The sequence below is a fragment of the Oncorhynchus gorbuscha genome, linkage group LG21 (assembly GCF_021184085.1).
Source record: "Oncorhynchus gorbuscha isolate QuinsamMale2020 ecotype Even-year linkage group LG21, OgorEven_v1.0, whole genome shotgun sequence".
Lineage (NCBI taxonomy): Eukaryota > Metazoa > Chordata > Actinopteri > Salmoniformes > Salmonidae > Oncorhynchus > Oncorhynchus gorbuscha.
Window position 1 is genome coordinate 37,131,767 of NC_060193.1, and position 20,909 is coordinate 37,152,675.

The 20,909-nt window shown below is 45.2% G+C and overlaps 1 protein-coding gene across 7 annotated transcripts in view; it reads left to right on the forward strand.

The window, feature by feature from the left end:
- The window catches only part of LOC124008509 (chromodomain-helicase-DNA-binding protein 6-like), a 115,471-nt gene that overhangs the window by 51,804 nt on the left and 42,758 nt on the right, over nt 1-20,909 (forward strand). For all 7 annotated transcript variants that reach the window (XR_006834108.1, XM_046319829.1, XM_046319827.1 and 4 more), the window contains 7 exons: nt 2,671-2,736; nt 2,839-2,897; nt 3,785-3,902; nt 4,216-4,302; nt 4,482-4,616; nt 4,952-5,073; nt 8,739-8,982. Coding sequence is in view for 6 of the 7 variants with exons in the window: in XM_046319829.1 (XP_046175785.1) it covers nt 2,671-2,736; nt 2,839-2,897; nt 3,785-3,902; nt 4,216-4,302; nt 4,482-4,616; nt 4,952-5,073; nt 8,739-8,982 (831 nt within the window). In the remaining variant the exon portion in view is untranslated. The remainder of the gene's footprint in view (nt 1-2,670; nt 2,737-2,838; nt 2,898-3,784; nt 3,903-4,215; nt 4,303-4,481; nt 4,617-4,951; nt 5,074-8,738; nt 8,983-20,909) is intronic.

A 20,909-nucleotide genomic window follows, 5' to 3' on the forward strand; every position in this document is an offset into this window, starting at 1 on the left:
ATGTATGGTGTGTGTGAGTGTTTCTTAAGAGAGAGTCATTTGAATAGAGGCAGTGCATGTAGTGCTGATGACTGGTCAGTCCGAAACACGCATGAACAAGGGAATATGTGTTCGGAGAGCCTGTTTCTGTCCTGCCCATGATTTTGGTGCAGGGCATGTGATGTCCATAGGCTCTTTGGCGCAAAACTCTCTGATCGTCTCAAAAAGATGAGTTTGTCTAGCTGTGTCCGGTCCAGGTGGTGCTTGTACAGGCAGACCCATCTCTGGGAGGAAGGATGTCAGTGTTACGCAGCAGCTGAATCCTGGTCCCGACTGAGTCTGAACGATCCTTGGCGACAACATCAGGCTCAAGAACATTGAAGCTGTAAAACAGGAAAAAAAGACATTACAACCTTGCACAACATCAATTCGCCTCCCAGGTTTAGATAAGAAGAATAACCTCATACAATGCAATGAAAAATGATATTCACCTGAAGTGCTGGTACTACTTGATGAGGCAGAAGCACCAGTGGCCACTGCCGTTATCACAATTCAGGTCCACACGTGTTTCCCCAACTCCATATTTGCTGAAGAAATGGTGCATGTAGTTAATGACTGCGCTGCTGCCTTTGCTGGATGACAGACCATCAATCAAGTAGTTGACTTGTGGTATTCCTTCACAGCAGATACCAAATAAGCCAAACTTGTGAGAAGTTAAAAAGTAGATGGGACCTGGCTGCATAGGGTCAGAAGGATAGTACATCTGCAAACAACAAAAGAACATTAAGATCAATTACAATTAATTGTCTCACCCTTGTCAATCTGCCTTTACACTGCTCAGTGAAAAGTATTTGCCTGCCTCCCGTATATTATTTATATATATATATATATATATATATATATATATATATATATATATATATATATATATATATAAATATATAAATATATATATATATATATATTTATATTATTTATATATATATTTATATATATATATTTATATTATTTATATATATATTTATATTATTTATATATATATTTATATTATTTATATATATAATAATATATATAAATATATTATATAATTATATATCTAATATATATATATTATATATATATATATTTATATTATTTATATATATTTATTTATATTATTTATATATATATATATATATATTTATATTATTTATATATTTATTTATATTATTTATATATATATATTTATATTATTTATTATATATATTTATATTTTTATATATATATTTATATATATATATATTTTGTTGTGTGTGTGTATATAAACTTTTTTCAGGACCCTGTCTTTCAAAGATAATTCGTAAAAATCCATGTAACTTCACAGATCTTCATTGTGAAGGGTTTAAACACTGTTACCCATGCTTGGAGATATGAGGACTGCAGATGTGGCCAGAGCAATAAATTGCAATGTCCGTACTGTGAGACACCTAAGACAGTTGATCGTCCTCACAGTGGCAGACCACCTGTAACACCTGCACAGGATCGATACATCTGAACATCACACCTGCGGGACAGGTACAGGATGGCAACAACTGCCTGAGATACACCATGAACACACAATCCCTCCATTAGTGCTCAGACTGTTTGCAATAGGCTGAGAGAGGCTGAACTGAAGGCTTGTAGGCCTGTTGTAAGGCAGGTCCACACCAGACATCACCGGCAACAACGTCGCCTGTGGGCACAAACCCACAATCGCTGGACCAGACAGGACTGGCAAAAAGTGCTCTTCACTAACGAGTCGCGGTTTTGTCTCACCAGAGATGATGGTCGGATTCGCATTTATTGTCGAAGGAATGAGCACTACACCGAGGCCTGTACTCTGGAGTGTCATGGTCTGGAGCGGTTTGTCATAGCATCATCGGACTCCGCTTGTTGTCATTACAGGCAATCTCAATGCTGTGCGTTACAGGGAAGACATCCTCCTCCCTCATGTGGTACCCTTTCTGCAGGCTCATCCTGACATAACCCTCCGGCATGACAATGCCACCAGCCATACTGCTCGTTCTGTGTTTGATTTCCTGCAATACAGGAATGTCAGTGTTCTGCCATGGCCAGCGAAGAACCCGGATCTCAATCCCATTGAGCACATCTGGGACCTGTTGGATCGGAGGGTGGGGGCTAGGCCATTCCCCCCAGAAACGTCCGGGAACTTGCAGGTGCCTTTGTGGAAGAGTGGAGTAACATCTCACAGCAAGAACTGGCAAATCTGGTGCAGTCTATGAGGAGGAGATGCACTGAAGTACTTAATGCAGCTGGTGGCCACACCAGATACTGACTGTTACTTTTGATTTTGATCCCCCCCCTTTGTTCAGGGACACATTATTCAATTTATGTTGGTCACATGTCTGTGGAACTTGTTCAGTTTGTCTCAGTTGTTGAATCTTCTTATGTTCATAGAAATATTTACACATGTTTGCTGAAAATCAATCCAGTTGAGAGGATGTTTCTTTTTTTGCTGAGTTTATATCTGTCCATCTGTCTATGTCCATCAGTATAAAGGAGGAGATGTTGCTGACTTGTTGAGCAAAATCAAAGCTGCAATGCATCCTGATGTCTTTGCTTGCTGTTTCAGTGTCCCCCTCAGTAAGCCCAAGCACACACTTGTATTTTTTTAACCTCGTGTGAGTAATGCCCCCTCTCCCTCTGTCGCAGGAGCCCCCTGAAGATGAGGCAAACATTATTGAGAAAATACTGTCGGTTCGAACTGTGAAGAAAGAGGTATGCCTGCCGCCTGACATTAACAAGCACAGACACACAGACACTAGCAACAAGGTGTGCGTGGATAAGATTATTTGATGTTTTTTTCCCTCTTCTTTTGAGGCGTCCCCTGAGGATACAACTGAGGAGTCGGAGGAGTTCTATGTCAAGTACAGAAATTTGTAAGTGTGCTTAACAGTAGCTAGGTGGAAGACCCCAATAACATTGGTCTCTTTGATAACAGATGGTCGGTCTGTCAACAGACGGTCTGTTTTTTTGGTGTGTATGACGCATGTTCGAGCACTCAAGGTTTTCACAGCTGCACCTTTCAAAGTTAGCTTTTTCACATGTTTAGCTGTGTTCAATGTATTTCTATGTTCTTAAATCTGCCACTTGATGTTTTAAACTGTGGGATTGCTTTTTAACCTCTAAGAGTCCACACTGTGGACAGGGGGGTCTACTAAGCTAACATATGGATTGTTTTAAGATAGTCATTCCATGGATCATTTTTCTATTTGATTTTGAAATGTAGGACCCATGTAGGTATAAAAAAAGACCTACAAATTATTTGATGAAACATTTGGCCTTACTGCAATTAGCCCATATAAACACATTGAAGATTACATTCATACCTGGGAAAATGGATAGTACAAAAAAAATCAAAAGGAAGTATGTTTTGAAGTGTCTGTCATACTGTATATCTGAGAGATATAAGAAAGCTCAGGAAATGTATACGGAAATAAATACACAAATTTACTTTTAACAAGGCACACCTGTTAATTGAAATGCATTCCAGGTGACTACCTCATGAAGCTGGTTGAGAGAATGCCAAGAATGTGCAAAGCTGTCATCAAGGCAAAGTGTGGCTACTTTTGAAAAATCTTGTTTAACACATTCATCTACAATGTAGAAAATATTAAATATAAAGAAAAACCCTTGAATGAGTAGGTGTGCAAACTGCTTTTGCACCCTTTTGCCTAATTACTATAATTTCAATAAAGTTGAAGGTCAATGTACCCCTTGCCCCTTGAATATTTTAATTGAACCATCCTACCACTTTTGCTCATAGCTCCTACCTGCATTGTAAATGGGCAACATTGGAGGAGTTGGAGAAGGACCCTCGCATCCAGCAAAAAATCAAGCGCTTCAGGACTAAGCATGCCCAAATGAAGCACATATTTGTTGAGGTGAGGCTACTCTTATGTTCTTCTGACATAATTTCATGATTTTATGTATATAAAAAATATTTTTTTTTATGTCATATGAAAATGTACTGTATGGCTAAGCTGCAATAGTGGATTTTATTTGTAGTGGTATCTGTATTTAGCATCAAACATATATTTTGTTTTCTGCGAAGTACAAATGTACACCATTACAAATAAAAAAACTGTCCCATTGTAGTCATTCAATACATTTTCATATGACATAAAATAATAAATCCATAGCTATGTAAGGAATCACATGAAAAGGATGATATTGATTGTCTACTCCTCCATGTAGCCGAATGAAGACCTCTTTAACCCTGACTACATAGAAGTGGATAGAGTTTTGGAGGTGGCCATCACTACAGACACAGAGACAGGAGAGGTGAGTCAGGGAAAGCCAGTTGCTCACCACAAGTGAGGGGTGTTTGTGTGTTTGGACACACGTGCTTCAGTCAGTGTATCTGACTGACTCACTGGCTAATTGTGTGTCTGTGTGTCTGACTCATTGACTGTCACTGTCTCGCTGTGTTCTCGTGCATGCATGCATGTGTGTGTTTACAGGAGGTGACACACTACCTGGTGAAGTGGTGCTCCCTGTCCTATGAGGAGGCTACATGGGAGCTTCAGGAAGATGTGGACCCGGTGAAGATTCGGGAGTTTGAGGAGATCAAGAGAATCCCTGAATTCAAATTTGTGGTGAGTGGGAAAGAGTAACTCCTTCCCCTGTAATTTACAACATTTGTTCCTTTGTTTAAAAATTTAATTAACAATCAGCAATGTGTCTGAATTGGATGTTCTGTTTTTGAAGAGTAGCTTTTGATGTGTCTGTGTGTGACTATGAGAGTTGGTCAGGTATTCTGTGCATTTGTGGGCGTGCGCAGTACGTGTACCTGTCCAGTCGACCTCAATGTGTGTGTGATGCTGTTAATTGAGATTGCCAATCCGTGTGTGTGTGTGTGTGTGTGTGTGTGTGTGTGTGTGTGTGTGTGTGTGTGTGTGTGTGTGTGTGTGTGTGTGTGCACTCTGAGTAGGAAAGACCTCAGCCAGACAAGTGGCAGAAGCTGGACAAATCCAAAGACTATCGAAACGGGAACCAGCTGAGAGAGTACCAGCTGGAGGGAATGAACTGGCTGCTCTTCAACTGGTACAACAGGTAAGAAAACTGAAACTCCTCCTCCCCCAAATATATACATAGTCCCCCCCATGAATAGTAGACTTACTGCTCAGGTAGTAATCCACCACTAAAAACAATCTAAAACATGCATGAGCGCACCAGCTGTTCTGGAAGACTGTGATCACGCTCTCCGCAGCCGATGTGATTAAGACCTTTAAACAGGTCAACAGACGGATTCCCAGGATGTGTATTGCGAGCATGCGCTGACCAACTGGCAAGTGACATTTTCAACCTCTCCCTGTCCGAGTCTGTAATACCAACATGTTTTACGCAGACCACCATAGTGCCTGTGCCCAAGAACACTAAGGTAACCTGCTTAAATGACTACCGACCCGTAGCACTCACATCTAGCCATGAAGTGCTTTGAAAGGTTGGTCATAGCTCACAACACCATTTTCCCAGAAACCCTAGACCCACTCCAATTTGCATAGCGTCCCCAACAGATCCACAGATACAATCTCTATTGCACTCTACACTGCCCTTTCTCACCTGGACAAAAGGAACACGTGGGAATGCTATTAATTGACTACAGCCCAGCGTTCAACACCATAGTGCCCTCAAAGCTCATCAATAAGCGAAGGACCCTGGGACTAAATACCTCCCTCTGCAACTGACTGACATCCTGACGGGCCACTCCCAGGTGGTAAGGGTAGGTAACAACACATCCGCCACGCTGATCCTCAACACAGTGGCCCATCAGTGGCCCCCCACAGTTCCCTCCTGTACTCCCTGTTCACTCATGCCAGGACAATAACCTCTCCCTCAACGTGATCAAGACAAAGGAGATGATTGTGGACTACAGGAAAAAGCGGACCGAGCCCGCCCCCATTGTCATCGACGGGGCTCCAGTCGAGCAGGTTGAGAGCTTCAAGTTCCTTGGTGTCCACATCACCAACAAACTAACATGATCCAAGCACACCAAGACAGTTGTGAAGAGGGCACAACCAAACCTATTCCCCCTCAGGATTTGCCATGGGTCCTCAGATCCTCAAAAGGTTCTACAGCTGCACCATCGAGAGCACTGGTTGCATCACTGCCTGGAATGGCAACTGCTCGGCCTCCGACCACAAGGCACCACAGAGGGTAGTGCGAACGGCCCAGTACATCACTGGGGCCAAGCTTCCTTCCATCCAGGACCTCTATACCAGGCGGTGTTAAAGGAAGGCCCTAAAAATTGTCAAAGACTCCAGCCACCCTAGTCATAGACTGTTCTCTCTACTACCGCACGGCAAGCTGTACCGGTGCACCAAGTCTAGGTCCAAGAGGCTTCTAAACAGCTTCTACCCCCAAGCCAAAAGACTCCTGAACATCTAGTCAAATGGCTGCCCAGACTATATGCATTTCACCCCCTCCCCCTCTTTACACCACTGCTACTCTGTTGCAATCTATGCATAGTCTCTTTAATAACTCTACCTACATGTACATACTACCTCAACTAACCGGTGCCGCCGTACATCGACTCTATCAGTATCCCTCAGTATATAGTCTCGCTATTGTTATTTTACTGCTGCTCTTTAATTACATCTTACTTTTATCTCTTATTCTTATCCATATATATTTTTTTAACTGCATTGTTGTTTAGGGGCTCGTAAGTAAGCATTTCACTGTAAGGTCTTCTGTTGTATTTGTCGTGTGTGACTAATAAAATCTGATTTGATGTGTGAGGAAATACGTATTTCTAAGGTTTTGATCAGTCACCATGGTCAAATAGTTTGCCATGGTGTACTGTCAATTTGGGGCCAGATAGCACTGACATTTTATTTGTGCTTGTTTCCCAATAGGTAATGTAGTTTTGTTTTGACTTTGTTGTAATTTGGTTTATTCTGATTGATTGGCTGTTCTGGTCCTGAGGCTTCAGTGTGCTCGTTGAACAGGTTTGTGAACTCAACACCAGGACCAGCTGGATAAGTGGACTCTTGTCTTTGCTGAGATCTTGCATTGCAGGGCTTGGTAATGCTATGAGAGTTATTTTTTATTACTTGTGGCTATTGGCCTAAATTTCCTCTGGACATGTAGGAGAATCTAATAGAACTCTGCATGCAGGGTTAAAGTGGGGTGTTTGTCCCATCGTGTGAAATCTTGTTTTGCAAGTGTACTCCACAACTCGCTGCCATAAAGTGCAATTGGTTCATTGACACATTCAATTTGTTTTGTCCAAATTTTAATTGGTATTTCAATTTTAATTAATTTTTAATGGTGTAGAATACCCTGTGTTCATTCACCTCATTTAGGTGTCCAGTTGAGTTTATTTTTAAACCAAAGTAATTGTAGTCTGTGCAATTCTTTATGTATTTGTACTTGGAGATCTGGATCTTCTCTGGAAAATCAATATTTTACTGCCAAGGCCCAGGTCTGGCAGTACTACTCTAGCAGGTCCAGGCTCTGCTATAGGTCATGTGCTGTGGCTGACAGCAGGCACAGGTTATCTGCAAAGAGCAGGCATTCCCTCTTCAATGAGAGCCCAAGCACCTCCCTATTGTTACCCCAGATCAAGTATGCAGGAATTTGCACAGTCTAGCACAAACTTTTTTCCCCCTGGCACATTTTCTGGTTGGTGCTCACATTGCCTTGATTTCTTTTTTTCCTTACAAATAATAACATTGGACATGTGAGTTCCAATCAAGGTAAGTGCCTTATTTTCTCTATATTGTGTTGTCGTTTCTGTTGTAAGAATACCGTATGTATGGAGCATAATGCATTTACTGTTTTATTTACACATTTTCAAGTACTGGTGACAGATTATGCATTCCGATTCTTGCATAGTTTGTAATGGACACATGATGTGTGTAAAATACTTTTTTGAATGTTGAAGTTTAGAACTCTTACATTATAATACTACCAAACTCTTACATTATAATACTACCGAACAGGTTACTGTTCACACAAATGCCTCTGTAATTGTTTCTCACTCACTCACTCACTCACTCACTCACTCACTCACTCACTCACTCACTCACTCACTCACTCACCCACTCACTCACTCACTCACTCACTCACTCACTCACTCACTCACTCAAATCAAAGACCCAAAACATATGTTAACACATGGTGAATAGCACATGCTGCAAAAGCACGTGGTGAAATTCCTCTGTCATAAAACGCCATGCCTCCTTCATACATCTTTGGACAGTTAGCATCCTAGATAGACTAGTAACATATTGAAACCAGGCATGATCAAAAGGGGGAGACTCTTGTGACAGACTATTAACATTTAATCTGTCAAATTTGAGATGGGGATGATATCTTCTGGTGCGGTGGTGGATTAACTTTGCACTACTAACCTGTGAAATATTTGCATCCAAAACATCAGATGCCTCCATGACATGTTGTCATTCTGTGCAGCCTGGATTGTAAACAGGTGGGCTTCTTGGGAAGGTGCTGGGGACTGGCTTTGGCAGAGGCTTCATGACAGTTGGTACTTATCTGTTACTTCCGTTCAGTACAGATTTGAAAACCTCAGCCCCCCCAAAATCAAACCGAGTTGGCAGGCAGGCACTCATGGGATTTGGTTCTAGGTTCGGAGATTAGCTCTACTCTCCCTCAGCAGGCCACTGAATGTCACCCCTCACCCCTTTTAGTTTTCTTTGATGAAAATATTTTTGTGTGTTTGACATCACCATGTTTTCCCGACTCTTCCTATACAGGAAGAACTGCATCCTGGCTGACGAGATGGGCCTTGGGAAGACCATCCAGTCCATCACCTTCCTCTTTGAGATGTTCTCCATGGGCCTGCGGGGACCCTTCCTCATCATCGCCCCCCTTTCCACCATCACCAACTGGGAGAGGGAGTTCCGCACCTGGACTGAGATCAACGTCATTGTCTACCACGGCAGCCAGATCAGCCGCCAGATGATCCACCAGTATGAGATGTACCACAAGGACCAGCAGGTGAGCTAACATGGTCTGTGTGTGTGAGACAGTAGGCACCTGCGAGATGTATCACAAGGACCAGCAGGTGAGCTAACATGGTCTGTGTGTGTGAGACATTAGGCAGCTGTGAGATGTACCCAGCAGGCCCAGCAGGTGAGCTAACATGGTCTGTGTGTGTAGAAAAGGCCCATGGAGTTGGTGGAATACTCCTTTAATTAATTGCCATTTACTCAGCTGGGCCAGGGGCGCTTTAATTAGGTCAGGTGGAAATGTCCTACAGATCTCAACTCCATAAAAGGAGGTAATTGCCATCGCCTGATCTCGCTGCTTTCTCTTCCCTAAATCCATCTGATCCAGAAGTTCTGTGCGTCCATGAATCCACACTACCAGTAAATATACCACTTTATGGTTAAAGGAATTCCTGCCTCAGTCTCATACATTCCTCTGTCACCTGACACGTGACCACCTGTTCACCTTCACTGTCAGTCATCCTACCTGTCCAGCAACCCACACAGATTCCACTAATCTTTCAATGGTCCTTTGAGCCGGATGATGACTGAACCAAAGACAGGTGAAAAGGAAATGGAGGCGGAGAGGGAAGAATTGTCTCCACTGGAAGGAAGAAGAGAGGAGGAGAGAGCAGCTGAGGGAAAGGTCTTGGAACAAAGGAAATATCCAGGAGCTAAGCCTAAAGCAACAAAGGCTTCATCCTCAACTACCAGGAGCACCAGAAGAACCAGGCAAGCACCTGGTTATCTTAAGGACTATGTGGTCGAGGTTCCGACATCAAAGGGCAAGCCCACCAGAGCTCAAAGAGTTGATGGATCAACTATATGTTTCAGCCATCAACCATCCCCTCTGAGCCAAGGACCGGAAACTGCTTTGGAGCAGGAAAGTGGTCTACGTGAGGAACCTATGGAAGAGGTAACTCCCACTGCACAGGTCGACCAGCTTCCAGAGGCAGGCTCCGCTCACCCCTTAACTAATGGGAAATCGTCGAAGCACTCTAGACGGAGTGGGAGTTCGACCAGTGGATACCCCTTTGGAAGTGGCCATGGCAGCCGCCATTCACTAGCCCTCAGCAATTCACAGAACGCTGTCCTACAAGAGAGGATGAAACTATTAGCTTTGGAGGAAATTGAGCGTCAGATTGAGGAGGAACGACAGGCTGACGAACGATGTCACCAATTGGATGTGCAGGCCCGTAGAGCTCTACAGGAAAGGGAATTCATTGCCAAGGACCTGGCACAGCAGCGACGGCACCGTCAAGCCAGAAGGGAATTAGAAGAGGCACGGATGGTCTCATCCTTCCTGGAGAGGAACGAACAGGGAGTTGACCTGACCACCCCTCCACATGGACCTGAACTGTCTGCCTTTCTTTCCCAATCTGCCCCTCTGGTACAGCATGGCACACAGTCATCGGAGGCTCCGGGGTCAACAGCCAACACGGAGCACGGGAGACGGGCCGCTCCGCCAACGCCCTCTATGCCAGTGACACAAGTTAGCATTCCTCCATCTGGACAAAGCATCACTCCTTCGCCTTTCCGCCAATTACCAACCAAGGCAAATCGTTCCTTTCATCCAGGGCCAGGCCAGTCCTCAAACAACAGGTCGGAGGGCTCTCGCCCAATTCCGGCTGCCACAAATGGTGGGTCTGGGACAGTAGGTGACCGGCCCAATGAGGCCACAGTGGGCTCATCAGAAGTCCCGGGTTTATCCTTCACGCAACCAGAAGAGGGAGCCAACATTATGAAACTTCTAGTAGCCTCAGCCTATGGAATTCCCAGACCCAAACTGCCATACTTTGAAAACGGAAAGGAGAGTGAATTTGTCCTTTTGGAAATGGCATTGGAGAGTCTACTGGGTATTCACGGTCATCTGTCAGAACGCTACAAATACCAAGTACTAATGGATCATTTGCGGTTTCCAAGTGCATACAGGCTGGCCCAATCCTTTATGCACTCCGCAACACCATACACGACAGCTCTCCAGGCCCTGAAGGCGAGATATGGTGAGCCACGTCAGCTAGTCCAGAATGAACTAAACAACATCCTGAACACGTCGCCAATTAAAATGGGAGACCATGCTGCCTTCCAAGAATTCTCCCTGGCTGTCCAATCCCTGACCGCGATGCTCCAATCCGTTGAAGGAGAAGACGGGAACGAGCTTAAATGTGGCTCCCACGTGGACAGGCTTCTCAAAAAACTTCCAGTGTACCTCAGAGACAGTTTCATTGAACATTGTTTGAATAAGGGCATCCTGAAAGAGGGCTCGAGAAGCACCTATGCTCTCAGAGACCTGGCCACATGGTTGGAGGTGAAGGCAAAGGCGAAGAGCATCGCTCACCAGGCCACAATCTCCGCCATAGCCACAGGGGGAAGGAAGGAGTTTGAACGCCAGCAGGGACAGAACAGGCCAAATCCCACTACCATGTACTTAAATAGTGAGGCCGGAGAGGAACCTGGGAAAAGACCCTCTCAAGAGCAAGAACATCAAATTCCAGCCTTACTGCCCATATTGCAATATTAAGGGGCACTTCCTTGGCTCATGCCCCAGAGTAAAAAAGCTCACTCAAACTCAATTGAAGGCCTGGATCACTTCAGGCGAGCGATGCTACAAGTGTGCCCGTAGCCATAAGGTGGAGACCTGCACATTGAGGAAACCCTGCAACCGCTGTAAAGAAATCCATCTCACCGTGTTGCATGATCTATTTCCCCAAGCAAAGAAGGAGCAGAGTATGCTCATGGTAGGAGCTGCAAAGGAGCTGTATCTCGACCAGCAGAACCGATCTCCAAGGGTCATGTTGAAGGTGGTCAAGGTCACTCTGCAAAGTGAAGGGAGAAGCATTGATACATTCGCCGTTCTAGATGATGGGTCAGAAAGAACAATCATTCTCACAGCGGCCACCCGTCAGCTTAACCTGGAAGGGACCCCCGAGACCCTTAATCTCAGAACGGTGCGACACGATGTTATCCAAATGAAAGGCTCTGCTGTAACCTTCAGCATTTCACCTTCAGGAAACAGGGGCGTGGCCTATAACATCACCAATGCCTTCACGGCAGATGGCTTGAATCTCGCAGAGCACTCCTGCCCGGTAAGTGTTCTACAGAAACAATATCCTCATCTACGAGGATTGCCTCTTCCTAACCTGGCAAGAGTAGCACCACTTATCCTGATTGGGTCAGACCACCCACATCTCGTCACCCCGACTGAGCCTATACGAGCTGGACCAGAAGGAGGACCCATTGCTGTCCATACATCCTTGGGTTGGGCTGTGCAAGGTCCATCCCATCTACTTCTCTCCACCCAAGCTGTACAGTCACAGCAAGTCCTCTTCACCAGAAGCAATCCAGATGCAGCCACTGACCTCCTTCGGAATGTTGAGATGCTATGGAAGATGGACACCTTCTCCAACCGGAAGCTACAGGAGGTCACTCGCTCGAAAAATGACTCCTATGCATTAGACCTCCTGGAGAAGAGCACCACCACCACTGAAATGGATGGCGTTCGCAGGTATGCAACCCCACTGCTACGGGTGCCCAACCATCCTTCTCTGGCAACCACGACACGGGCTGTACTCCCACTACTGCGTGGAACAGAGCGACGCCTGGTGAAGAATCCTGAGCTTGCAGAAGTTCATAACCGAGAGATTCATAACCTTGTGAAGGCAGGCTACGTCACTGAAGTGACAGCTCATGAAGAGGGAAACGCACTCCGTGAATCCTGGTATCTCCCTCACCATGTTATCCAGCAACATGGTGGGAAGTATAGACTTGTCTTCAACTGTTCATTCCAAGCAGCTGGTCAAAGCCTGAATGACTGTCTACTCCCCGGACCAACCTTAGGTCCTTCCTTGCTCGGTGTCCTTCTCCGGTTCCGGCAGCACTCTACAGCCATCAGTGGAGACATCAAAGCCATGTTTCATCAGATTCGTTTACTGCCTTCCGACACCACACTGCTCCGGTTCATATGGCGAAATATGGAACGAGATGCAGAGCCCACAATCTATGAATGGCAGGTACTCCCATTCGGCACCACCTGCAGTCCTTGCTGTGCCATATACGCTCTGCAGAGACACGCACGGGAGCATCCAGACAGTGACCCAGAAGTATTGGATTCAGGGGAAAATGCCTTCTATGTGGATAACTGCTTACAAAGCATCCCATCCACAGCTGAAGCGAAATCACTCCTTGATAAAGTGCGGAATCTCCTGTCCAAAGGGGGATTTGAGGTCCGACAGTGGGCTAGTAACAGAGCGGAGGTTATCCAGCACCTCCCGCCACAAGCTAGGTCCAGTAGCAGTGAACTATGGCTAACGCAGTCTGGTGCTAACCCAGAAGAGCCCACTCTAGGACTGAGGTGGAGCTGCCTACCGGATACCCTGGGGTATAAGCACCGCTCATCCCCGAGTACCGAAACCCCCACTCTGCGCACCATCTATCGGACCCTGGCCAGTCAATACGATCCCCTTGGGTATATCCTGCCATACACAACACGGGCCAAAGTCTTAGTCCAGGACCTGTGGCAGACCAAGAGGGACTGGGATGAACCAATCCACCCAGCTGACCTAGTGGAACGATGGATCTGTTGGGAAACTGAGTTAACGGAGCTCTCTGATGTCCAAATGCCAAGATGTTATGTACCATCCTGTGTTGACCAACTGGGATCATGCCTGGAACTGCATGTGTTCTGTGACGCTTCGGAGCGAGCTTATGGGGCGGTTTCCTATCTTAGAGTGGAGGATAAGGCAGGCCACACCCATGTCTCCTTTGTCATGGCCAGGTCCAGGGTCGCACCCAAGAAGCAGTTGTCAATGCCTAGGCTGGAACTCAGTGCTGCCCTTTCCGGAGCCCAGTTGGCCTCTACCTTGCGAGCCGAGCTCACCTTGCCAATCCAAAGGATCATCTACTGGAGTGATTCGACCACTGTATTGACATGGCTCAAGTCGGAGTCCTGCAGGTATAAGGTGTTTGTCGGGACTCGCATTGCGGAAATCCAAGACCTAACAGAAGTCCAGGACTGGAGGTATGTTGATAGCATAAACAATCCTGCTGATGACATTACTAGAGGTAAAACCCTTAAGGAATTGGCTAAACCCCATCGCTGGAGCTTGGGACCACCATTCTTGTCCCAACCAGAGAACGAGTGGCCGACAGCCCCCAGGCGTGCGGCCCCTCCGCGACCGACTGAAGCTCATGAGTTAAGGAAGTCTGCCCAATGCTACAGCATTTCTACGGAACCAACAACGGCTCTCCCTGACCTAACACAATCCCAAACACTGCCGGATCTGATCACAGCCACAAACCAGACCTCAGATGGGGTGGCTTCTATACCTACCTCCCTCGCGGCAGAGATACTACTCCTCCAGCAAGCACAAGCAGTTAGCTTCCCTGAGGAGTTAAAAGCTCTGAAAGCCGGTAGGGAAGTGGCTAAGGGCAGCCGTCTTCTCTCTCTTGCCCCAGAATATGATCCAATCCTTGGAGTGATCAGAGTCAGAGGGAGGCTGCGCCAAGCGGAGGTTTTGGACCCAGATGCTATCCACCCAATTATCCTCGACTCCAGACACCCTCTTACCAGGCTCCTCATCAAGAGTTATGATGAGCGGCTTCTCCACCCAGGGCCAGAGAGGATCTATGGGGAGATGAGGCGGAAGTACTGGATAATTGGAGGACGAGGAGCCATTCGTAAGCACCAATACGCCTGCGTAGAATGTCAGAGATGGCGGGCCGGAGCTACAGTGCCCAAAATGGCAGATTTACCCCCTGCTCGCTTGCGCCTCCTTAAACCACCCTTCTGGTCAACAGGAGTAGATTGCTTCGGCCCCTTGATGATCAAGTTAGGTCGTCGTGTGGAAAAGCGCTGGGGCATTCTATTCAAGTGTATGACAACCAGATGTGTCCACCTGGACCTACTGGAGAGTTTGGATACGGAAGCCTTCCTCATGGCCCTACGGCGGTTTATCTCCCGAAGGGGGAAACCCTACGAGATCCTGGCTGACAGAGGTACGAACTTCAAGGCAGGAGAAGCCAGGTTGGAGGAAGCCTTCCAAGCCATGGAACCCAGCCTCCAGGATCAGCTGATGGACCAACAAATCTCATTCAAATTTAACCCTCCAGGCGCTCCTCATTTTGGAGGAACATGGGAGCGAGAGATCAAATCTGTAAAGACGGCCTTACGAGTCGTACTAGGGGACCAAACTGTCACTGAAACTGTCTTGAGGACTGTCCTGATAGAGGTGGAAGGGATTCTGAACTCCAAACCCTTGGGATATCTCTCTGCAGACATCGCTGACCCCGATCCGGTTACACCGAATATGCTCTTGATGGGACGCCGAGATGCGTCACTTCCTCAAGCCATGTGTGCTGATACCAACCTCGTAGGCAGACGCCGGTGGCGACACAGCCAAATCTTAGCTGACCATTTTTGGGCCCGATTCATTCGGGATTACCTACCAAGTCTACAGCACAGAGGGAAATGGCGGAGAGAAATGGCCAGCCTGGAAACTGGCCAAGTAGTAATGATGGTGGACCCTCAGCTGCCTCGAGCCTCCTGGCCGGTGGGCCGTATAACTAAGACCATGCCTGGGACCGATGGTCGTGTTAGATCAGTGGAAATCCAGGTGAAGAACCGGACATATATCCGGCCAGTTGCCCGACTGATTCCTCTCCCTGAGATGATAGAGGACGGGGAGCAATGAGCCTTTTTGAGGAATGTGGAAATTAACAAATTTCCGGGGTGGCTGTAGAAAAGGCCCATGGAGTTGGTGGAATACTCCTTTAATTAATTGCCATTTACTCAGCTGGGCCAGGGGCGCTTTAATTAGGTCAGGTGGAAATGTCCTACAGATCTCAACTCCATAAAAGGAGGTAATTGCCATCGCCTGATCTCGCTGCTTTCTCTTCCCTAAATCCATCTGATCCAGAAGTTCTGTGCGTCCATGAATCCACACTACCAGTAAATATACCACTTTATGGTTAAAGGAATTCCTGCCTCAGTCTCATACATTCCTCTGTCACCTGACACGTGACCACCTGTTCACCTTCACTGTCAGTCATCCTACCTGTCCAGCAACCCACACAGATTCCACTAATCTTTCAGTGTGTGTGAGACATTAGGCAGCTGTGAGATGTACCCAGCAGGACCAGCAGGTGAGCTAACATGGTCTGTGTGTGTGAGACAGTAGGCAGCTGCGAGATGTATCACAAGGACCAGCAGGTGAGCTAACATGGTCTGTGTGTGTGAGACAGTAGGCAGCTGTGAGATGTACCCAGCAGGCCCAGCAGGTGAGCTAACATGGTCTGTGTGTGTGAGACAGTAGGCAGCTGCGAGATGTACCCAGCAGGCCCAGCAGGTGAGCTAACATGGTCTGTGTGTGTGAGACAGTAGGCAGCTGCGAGATGTATCACAAGGACCAGCAGGTGAGAAAACATGGTCTGTGTGTGTGAGACAGTAGGCAGCTGCGAGATGTACCTAGCAGGCCCAGCAGGTGAGACAATGGTGTGTGCATGTGTGAGGGTATGTGTGGATGTGAGACTATGCTGGACAGATGCAGTGTGCATGCATACTAAAATGCAAAGGTTCCTGAGGTGAGCCATTGAATGTGTATGCATGAAATTGCACCACTGTGTACGTGTGTTTGAATCTACACAAGATATGCAGATGTAATGTGTTTTTTCCCTATGGGTCAAACAGAAGCTGTGTATATGTATGAATCTTCAGAAGACAGAAGGGTGAGCCTTTGCTTGTCTGCTGGATGTACAGTGCCTTTGGAAAGTATTCATACCCCTTGACTTTTTGCAAATTTTGTTACGTTACAGCCTTATTCTAGAATGGACCTTTTTTTTTATATATTTTTTCCTCACCAGTTCTACACACAATACCCCACAATGACAAAGCAAAAACATTTTATAAAAATAAAACATGCAAATGTATTACAAATAAACATAAATATCACATTTACATAAGTATTTAGACCCTTTACTCAGTACTTTGGCTGCGATTACAGCCTCGAGTCTTGGGTATGACGCTACAAGCTTGGCACACCTGTATTTGGGGAGTTTATCCCATTCTCTGCAGATCCTCTCAAGCTCTGTCAGGTTGGATGGGGAGTGTCTCTGCACAACTATTTTCAGGTCTCTCTGGAGATGTTCAATTCGGCCACTCAAGGACATTCAGAGATTTGTCCAGAAGCTAGGGTCGTAGTCCTGTTTTTTTTTTAGTACCCTTCCCAGATCTGTGCCTCGACACAATCCTGTCTCGGTGTTCCACGGACGATTCCTTCGACGTCATGACTTGGTTTTTGCTCTGACATGCACTGTCAAGCTGTGGGACCTTGTTCAATCAATTGAATTTACCACAAGTGGACTCCAATCAAGTTGTAGAAATATCTCAACGATGATCAATGGAAACAGGAGGCACCTGAGCTCAGTTTTGAGTCTCATAGCAAAGGGTCTGAATATTTATGCAACGCTTTGTCGTTATAGGGTATTTTGTGTAGATTGAGGGGGGGGAATTGATTTTATCCATTTTAGAATGTAATTTTTATTTTACTTTATTTAACTAGGCAAGTCAGTTAAGAACAAATTCTTATTTTCAATGACAGCCTAGGAACAGTGAGTTAACTTCCTTGTTCAGGGGCAGAATGACAGATTTTTACTTTGTCAGCTCGGGGATTCGATCTTGCAACCTTTCGTTACTCGTCCACCGCTCTAACGCTCTAAACAAAATGAGGGAAAAGTCGAGGTGTCTGAATACTTTCCGAATGCGCTGGGCCCGCGGAAATCGACTAGGGGTTTAAACCCAGACTTGGACCACACACACTCTCTACCGAATACAGCAGTCAGGGGAAGTCAAATATTGATTGCTTTGCAACTCTCGCAGTTAGTAACTGATTCCTTCCATACCACTCATTCGTCTTGTTGTGTAATGTTTATTTCCAATGACCGAAGAACACGTTTGTTTGATCTATAATTTCCCTTCATATGACAAGGATTGCAAATGATTTTCTAGTAGATTGTCGACATGAATTGTAGGGTTGCACATTATGGGGATTATTCAGAGGTGGACACTTTCTGTGGGAATATATGGGAATTAACGGGCATACAGTGGGGCAAAAAAGTATTTAGTCAGCCACCAATTGTGCAAGTTCTCCCACTTAAAAAGATGAGAGGCCTGTAATTTTTATCATAGGTACACTTCAACTATGACAGACAAAATTAGAAAAAAAATCCAGAATATCACATTGTAGGATTTTTTATGAATTTATTTGCAAATTATGGTGGTGGCTGATGTTGGTGGGATTTGGAGGATGATGGAGGCAACCGGGGAAAGAGCCTCAGATCCACAAGTCCCTTCCACCAGGTGGCTGATGAGATATGTTGGCACGACTGCCATATTGCATCTCCATCCCAAAGCCCTTGCTTGGAAGTGTACTTCGCCAGACTGCCGAGAACCTTGCCCTCATCCAGTCAAAGATGGCGAGACACGGTATTGATGACACCATAGGCCTTGTTGATCTCTGAACCAGACAGGTTGCTCTTGCCAGTATGGGCTTCAGGCAGAAGTCTTCACGCTTTTTGATATATTTCAGAACTGCTGTTTCCCTGCTTGGAGCAACAGTGAAGTAGGCAGGGCAGTACGGATTTCAAATCAAATTTTATTGGTCACATACACATGGTTAGCAGATGTTAATGCGAGTGTAGCGAAATGCTTGTGTTTTTAGTTCTCTTACATCTGCAAGCAGAGTCTGAAAATCAGACAGGATGGCATTGTCTCCCTCAATCCATGCAATGGCTATAGGTTTCAGGCTTCTTACCACTCTCTCCCAAAATACATAATCCAGGAGGATCCTCTTGATGGGGCTGTCCATATCAGCAGACACTGATATGGCCATTTCTTGGAGAGACTCCTTTCCCTCCAGGAGACTGTCAAACATGATGACAACACCACCCCAATGGGTGTTGCTGGGCAGATTCAATGCGGTGCTCTTATTCTTCTCACTTTGCTGCTATACCTTCATTACCTTTCGCATACCTAACCATTTCCTTGGCTCTCTTGTAGATTGTATCCATTGTTTTCAGTGCCATGATGTCCTTGAGGAGCAGATTCCATGCATAAGCAGCACAGCCAATGGGTGTGATGTGAGGGAAGGAGTCCTCCACTTTATACCAAGCAGCCTTCATGTTCGCAGCATTGTCTGTCACCAGTGCAAATACCTTCTGTGGTCCAAGGTCATTGCAGATGAGCTAAAGGCAGTCATTAATGTAGAGACTGGTGTGTCTGTCCCGTGTCTGTGCTGTTGTAGAATACTGGTTGAGAGTTGGACATGATGTAGTTAATCTTTCCTTGCCCATGAACATTCGACCACCCATCAGAGATGATTGCAATGGTCTGCTTTCTCTATGATTTACTTGACCTTCACTTGAACTTTGTTGAACTCTAAAGCATGTCTAGTTGCAGGGGTGTATGCTGGGCGAAGAACATTCAGAAATATCTTCCAATACACAATGTCTGTGAGCATCAGAGGTGAAACAGTTGCATACACAGCTCGAGCAAGACATTCATCAGCATTTCTCTGACTACGTATTTCCAATAAGTTAAAAAAAAACTTCTGATTCCAGGAGGGCCATGAGCTGTTGCTATCGATAAGGTGTCTGATTCATCATTTTCACCTCGAATAGAAGTAGAGGAACTTTTGTGAGAGGTTTCTTGTTGTGAGCGCTGAGGGAACTTTATGCACTTGGCCAGATTATTCTGCATCTTTGTTGTATTCTTCACAAATGATTTGGCACAGTATTTGCAAATGTACACAGCTTTTTCTTCTACATTAGCTGCTGTGAAATGTTTCCACACATCAGATAGTGACCGTGGCATTTTGCTGTAGAGATTAGAATGTTTATTTAAAAAAGAAAAATACAGTTCCATGTAGAGTTAAATAGTTAAGTAGTTAGATTAAGCAACTCCTTTGTAATATAAATGTTTTAAAATGAAACATGTATGGAAACAGGTGAATTACCACTCAACAGTTTGCAGGCTCAATCAAGCCAAAACCCACATGGTAGCAAAAACTAACTAGCAGAAATTGTTAACAAATTACAAATGATTTAAACACACTTTGCTGTAGGCTACTATTTACTAGTTAACAAAAATCATGTATGTCATATAAAATATATTTACCCCACCCAGTATTGTAATCAAAACTTACCAGAAAGCATGTAGTCCTTGGCTCAGACAGTGTTGTAGTGTAGGCTCAATATCATCTCATTAGTTAGCTGTACATGTGATGGAAGAGTGCACTGCACATGTGATGGAACAATGCACTGTGCATGCAGAGGGTTGCAATTCCATTGAATTAGGGCTAGTTTAACCAAAATATGCCACAAGACCTATAACTGCCTTGTGTATCCCACAAAAAAGGTTCAAATCAAGTTTTATTGGTCACATGCAGATGTTAATGCGAGTGTAGCGAAATGCTTGTGATTCTCGTTCCAACAGTGGAGTAATATCTAACAAGTAATCTAACAATTCCCAGCAACTACCTAATGCACAAATCTAAAGGGGTGAATGAGAATATGTACATATAAGTATATGGATGAGCGATGGCTGAGCGGCATAAGCAAGGTGCAGTAGATGGTATAAAATACAGGATATACATGTGATATGAGTAATGTAAGATATGTAAACAATATTAAAGTGGCATTGTTTAAAGTCACTAGTGATCCATTTATTAAAGTGTCCAGTGATTGGGTCTCAATACAGTATTTATATGTGATATGAGTAATGTAAGATATGTAGACATTTATTAAAGTGGCATTATTTAGAGCGGCATTGTTTAAAGTGACTAGTGATCCATTTATTAAAGTGTCCAGTGATTTAGGTCTCAATGTAGGGAGCAGCCTCTGAGTTAGTGATTTCTGTTTAGCAATCTGATGGCCTTGAGATAGAAG